The sequence below is a fragment of the Amblyomma americanum genome, chromosome 6, assembly GCF_052857255.1.
Source record: "Amblyomma americanum isolate KBUSLIRL-KWMA chromosome 6, ASM5285725v1, whole genome shotgun sequence".
In the NCBI taxonomy this organism is placed as follows: domain Eukaryota; kingdom Metazoa; phylum Arthropoda; class Arachnida; order Ixodida; family Ixodidae; genus Amblyomma; species Amblyomma americanum.
The window spans coordinates 46,822,081-46,828,080 of record NC_135502.1 but is presented as its reverse complement, the minus strand read 5'-3'; the positions used below and the strand labels follow the sequence as shown (position 1 = coordinate 46,828,080).

The 6,000-nt window shown below is 46.5% G+C and overlaps 1 protein-coding gene across 1 annotated transcript in view; it reads left to right on the top strand.

Moving 5' to 3' along the window:
• Positions 1 to 6,000, top strand: part of LOC144095239 (cell surface glycoprotein MUC18-like) — a 71,254-nt gene that overhangs the window by 40,896 nt on the left and 24,358 nt on the right. The window contains 5 exon segments of the mRNA XM_077629023.1: positions 1,006 to 1,302; positions 2,232 to 2,522; positions 3,360 to 3,454; positions 3,456 to 3,755; positions 4,469 to 4,781. Of these exon segments, the coding sequence (XP_077485149.1) occupies positions 1,006 to 1,302; positions 2,232 to 2,522; positions 3,360 to 3,454; positions 3,456 to 3,755; positions 4,469 to 4,781 (1,296 nt within the window).

Below are 6,000 nucleotides of genomic sequence, written 5' to 3'. Positions count from 1 at the left end.
CTTAATTTAAATATCTGCTATTCGTGCATCACAACGCTAAAAGCCTGAAGTCGCCTCGAAAGCTTGACGAAAAAAAACACTGTACTTTGCAGCGGGGGTCCTGATTTCCTCACAACATACGTGAGGATTAGAGCAAGGAGAATGCCAGGGGAGGTTGAGCGCTGCAAGCTTACGGCAGTTATTATCGCGATTAATAAGAAAATCATGCGGCAACCATTGAGATTGCGATGCCGACCTTGTGATAAATGCAAAATTAATAATCCAATTATTGGCAACAATAAAAAAAAAAACGACGATTACACGCCTGGATATAACAGAAATTGATGGCCGAGCTAACGTTCAATTAGTGACGCCTAAACTAGCTTCGCAGAACCTATTTTGCTCTAGTGTCTGCGTTTCTTACTAAACTTGTCCTCATATTTCTTAATTCACGTTTATAGGACGCGAGGACAAGGACGCGATCAGAAAAGCATTTGTCAATCAGGCTTCTAGCATTTGATTGCTAAAGAGATAAGCGGTGTGTCTGCGAAAATTTCCCTACGACTTATCCCTAGGACATATTAACGACGTTAGTTTTAGTATCTTATGACATGCCTGCTTCCGATTCGACACACTGATATACGTCCGGAAGTGCATGCTTTAGCACTTTGTAGTCATTGCGTAGCAGATGTGGTGTTGACTTTTATTAATAACAAGTTGCTCTAACGCGTTCAAAAGCATTTCTTTCGCGGTGGTGGCGAAGTGGTTGAGCATCCTCTCCGCATACGGGAGGTGCGAGGTTCGATCCCAATGCCGGCGGGTCCCCACCGGTGAGACAATGGGTAAAAGCTTTCCCCTGCCTAGTGCTCGGCTAATTAAGGGTGATATGCTTAGGAATGGGTCATTTACCCCACCTTGATTGAAAGAAAAAACCCTGTGTCATGGCACTCTTTGGCCCCAGATGGCCTTGCGCCACAAAAATTCACCCTCATCATCATCGTCATTTCTTTTGTGAACGCTTCGCAGTCCGTCCGCTGGAGGTCAGCGTTGAAGCGGTGAGCCCCACGCTGGAAGCCGGAAAGACGGGCTGGCTTTCGTGTCGCGCCGTGGGCTCGAGACCCCGGTCTCGCATCACCTGGTTGCTGGGAGACCAGGTGCTGACCGGTGCGAGACAGAACGAGTCCCTCGACGGCAATGTGACTCTGTCGTGGCTCGCACTGCGGCCCACGGCCCGCCACCACGGACGTCTGCTGCGCTGTCGGGCAGATAACGACCTCATCCCTGGCTCGGACATATTTGCTGAGTTCAGGCTCCAGGTGCTCTGTGAGTACGCTCTCAAATTGCTTTTGGCGTGTATATTTGTCCAGACAACTTCTTTTGAATGTTTAAATTAGCATACTAATTGCCGTTTTTTCCTAATCCAAGGTTTTGATACGGAACCTATTCTTCCTTTCGTCTTTCACTCCCTCCTTTATCCCTTCCCTTACGGCGCGGTTCAGGTGTCCAAAGATATATGAGACAGATACTGCGCCATTTCCTTTCCCCAAAAACCAATTATTATTATTATTATTTAATATTATGATATAACGAAGAAAAGAAAATATGACAACTGTTAACGCAACTGAACTGATTAGATGGATAGCTGACTGCATGAGATGGCTTTTATAAGCAAGTGTAAATATCAGTTAGAGCGAAGAGGTAAGCTTAGTTAAATTATGCCGTTATCGAAAATTCGTCGTCTCTTGAAATTTTTCTTGGGCTTTTAGGCTCCGTTTCACCTCAATATTACTTGCGTGGAGAAGAGATGTGAGTGATATTGTGCACTTCATTATGCATGTTCCCCATTTAACGGCCGAAAAGCGACTATGGAATAAATAATTTATCTACTCAGTTGCATTATACAACCGATAAAATATTAAAAGTATTTGTGATGAGACAAGCTTCACCTGCTACGCGGTGGCAAGTGGGGTGGGCAAGTTGAGTGGGCATATTTTAATCAAAACGGAGCGTAAGTATACACGGAAGAAACAGGCGGCATGAATATCAAATAGGGACTGCTAATTTGAATTAAAAACAAATACACAGATGATTTCTAACCTCGTATCGCTTGAGGCCAACGACGCGCAATTAATCCAATATTCGAAAACCTGTTTATTTCCTCCCTTCATTTTGAAAGCTTGCTTTTTTAACGATGACTGTCTCTCTTCCTGATTGCATTTTTTATCTTATCTCTCTCTTATTATCGTGCGCAGTCCCACCGAAGCTCACGCTACGACTCGCGTCCAGCCTCCGACGCTCGCAGCTTCGCGAGGGCCAGGACGTGTACCTAGAGTGCGTGGTTGACGCCAATCCCCCCGTCTCCGACGTGAGCTGGTGGTTCGGTGACCGCGAACTGTTCACAGACGCCACGGGTGGCGTCCTCGTCAACAACCGCTCACTTGTGCTCCAGAAGGTTCGCCTCGACTCCCGTGGACCTTACAGCTGCAGCGCCGCCAACTCCCAAGGAGAAGGCTCGAGCAACACGCTGTTTCTTAACTTCCAGTGTGAGTATTGCTCTCATATAAGCTCTCTTCATCACTTCCAATGGTTCACTCACTCAGGCAGCTATACTTACTCCTGTGTGCTTTCACATAAGGCAATGGCGGTGAATGCACGATAGTGCGCACTATGATCGCGAATTGCATAAAAGCCTGATTGAAACCGTCAAGGAGGGAGCAGTTGCAAGAAAGCAAAAGGGAAGAGAAATAATGGCAATCAGAATATAAATTCTATTTGCACTTCTGCGCAAGTAAAATCACAGAAATCTGGTTCCCCTGAGCCAACCGGCTTGCTTGTCCCGCGAAGCCCTACTGCAAATACATAACTTGGCTAGACAATATACCTACTAAAAAAAAAATCAAGCCTGAAATTTTCACCATAAACAATGCAGTACATGGCATGGCTACAAGTTCAATACAGCCACAAATAACGATGAGTAAAGAGGAAACTTCGAGATTAATCGACGTACGAGTATGATTCTTTTAATTTCTGTTTCAAAATGTAATCATGGTGATATGCTTATAATAATAATAATAATAATAATAATAATAATAATAATAATAATAATAATAATAATAATAATACAAGAAAGGTTCTAATGCCTTCACAATGCTCAAAGCTGAAGAAACAGGTGGGTCTGTATGTTATAAATAATAAAATATGATAATAATAGGAGCAGTTTTGTTACATCTGTTCCTAATAGACTCAAGGAAGTGCTGTTTCGTTTTCGTGCAAAAGGTTTGAACCTCAGTGAAACTGATCGTGCCTCCACCCCCCACCCCCCCCCCCCCCCCCCCCCCCCCCCCCCCCCCCCCCCCCCCCCCCCCCCCCCACTGCTGCAGATGCGCCAGTCTGTCGCCGCGGCCAGCAGCAAGTGTACGGTGCCGCGTCGAATCAGCCCGTGCGAGTCAACTGCGAGGTGCAGTCGGAGCCTGCCTCCTTCGGCCTTCCACTGGCGCCTGGGCAACGAGACGCTCACCAACTTCACCTCCTCGGGCCACACGAGTCACGTGACTCTGGTGCCGCGCCGAATTCCCCAGGACCTCGCTCCCCGTCTCCTGTGCTGGGCCTCCAACGACGTCGGCACGCAGCGTGAGCCGTGCGCATTCGGCCTGGTTCCGGCCAGAGACCCGGAGCCGCCGCGCAACTGCAGCCTCCAGAACCGCACCGCGAGCGCATTCGCCGTCGAGTGCGAGCCGGGAGACGACGGTGGCATGCCGCCCGTGTACGTCCTTCAGGTGAGATGTTGGAAGGAAAGGCAAAAATACAAGCGTCAGGGTTGCATGAATCCTCAGCGAAGATTCTCCGGTTCTGTGATGAGGATATATAAGGAGTCTACTTTTATTCGGAGACGATATTTAGAGATAGAGGTTTACGCGCGCAATTAATCGCTATGAGTAGAAAATGCTACGACTGCGATTACGTTTTCCCGTTGCGTGACTTCAATTAAAGTGGATACTGTCCACATCCAGCCGAACTTATTTTTCATACAATACGAAACATGACCAATCTCTGAGTTTTCTCCGTTACCTATATTTACCGCATTTTATGTCTGTTCGCACCGACTAAATTATCGATGCATTTTATGTCTATACGCACCGACTAATTTATCGATGCGCATTGCAAAGCGGACACATAACATACCCTGCTCAAACATTCCATCAAAAGACGCTAACTTCGGTCCTTGCAGTTCCTTCTTTCGCGATAAGACCATGCCGTTTCGCGAAGACCAGTACCTTCTCTTAGGCCTTAACCTATCTCCCTTTATGACGAAAAGTATTCTTTTTTCGCTCCTAATAATCTTGTATACGAATGGTTAAGCTCCATCGCTCTGCATAAGTAATTAGAGTAGGCGACTAATTTTCCGGCACTGTCACCCACTTGTATTCGCTGCCCGTTCAGAAAGATAACCTTTCTTCATACACTTCCCTCTCTGTGCTCCATTCCTTAGGTTCTGGACCAGTTCAACCGGAGCGTGCTGCACGTGAACGCCTCGGACCGTCCCGCCTGGACCGTGAGCGGCCTGAGCAGCGGCGCTCGGCTGTCGCTCGTGCTGTACGCCGTGACGGCAAAGGGCCGCAGTGCGCTCACCCTCCTCCGCGCCAAGACTCTGGCCGGCTCGCAGTCCCTCACGGAGCCCCTGTGGCCCGGCAGCCTGAGCCCCATTCTGGTCGCGCTCATCGCCTGTGCCGTCGGACTCGTGGCCGTCGTGTTCCTCGTCACGCTGCTGCTCCGCTACCGCAGCGCCAAGGAGAGACACAAGCGTCAGTGCCAGTCCTTTGTCTTTACTTTTCAAAGGGCCAGTGCGTCCGGTGTCCGCTCCCTAGAATTTCACACAGTGAATTAATCTCACCATGTTAACAAGCCTGGCACAAGTTCAACTTTCCAACAATAGCGACCTTCCATGTTTAAGTAACAGCACACTACATGCATGGTCACGTACGTGGAAGGATAGCTAATTGACGTCATCCAGGTTAACTTTAAGAGGAGAATATTTGCTAAAGGAGAGCAAGCAGCAATAGAAGAAAAAAGGAACCCGGGAAAAAAACAAAAAAAATCAATTGCCTCTCAGCAAAAGAGAATGCGTGGGTTCTTACGAAAACTTCCTCAAGAAGGGGAAGAGCAAAGGAAATGGGCTGTAGACCTGTCACCAATGTCAATATATATATATATATATATATATATATATATATATATATATATATATATATATATATATATATATATATATATATATATATATATATATATATATATATATATATATATATACACATACATACACACACATTTCAACCAATCGCGAGTTTCGCAACGCCAACACTTTTTGAGCGACACCGAGTTTTTGTGTCAATGGGCCATGTAATGCTTTCGCATTATTAAATTCAAAGGCTGACGCTGTGTTCAGCGTGGCAGCACAACACGAGAAAATACATCGGCGCATCTTAAACTCAAAACACGAATACGTCTGTATAGATATAAGAAAGGCGTAAGCTGCTCTCTAGCGCATTCTTATTTATAGGAGAGAGTGCGTTAAAGGACAGTTTACTACCGCTTTGTTCCTTTCCTTTAAAAGTATATACTATGTGAAGCGACAAGCGAACCGGCAAGCGATTACTGCCTCCTCACGTCTCCAGGAACGCAGCGGAAGCTCCCCCTAGCATGCATCTGCATGAACACGCTGTGCCAAGTGGCTGACTAGTAAGGTACGCGTCTCTCAATATTTTGGAAATGGGTCTGCTTTCTTCGTGATTGATGGTCTCCCGGCTTGAATTGTGCCGATACCATTTCTGGCGCATGTACCGAATTCGCTGCGGCTTCGGGTCATTTTCCACGCAAATTTCACGTTTAAATATCGCGAAGCCCATTGTATATTTCCTCATTTAAAAAACTTGGTGCGGCTATGCAGTTGAAGGCTGTCAGTTCCTCGGTATACTACTGCGCCCAAAAACCAAAATTTGTAAGGTAAATGGTCAATATTCA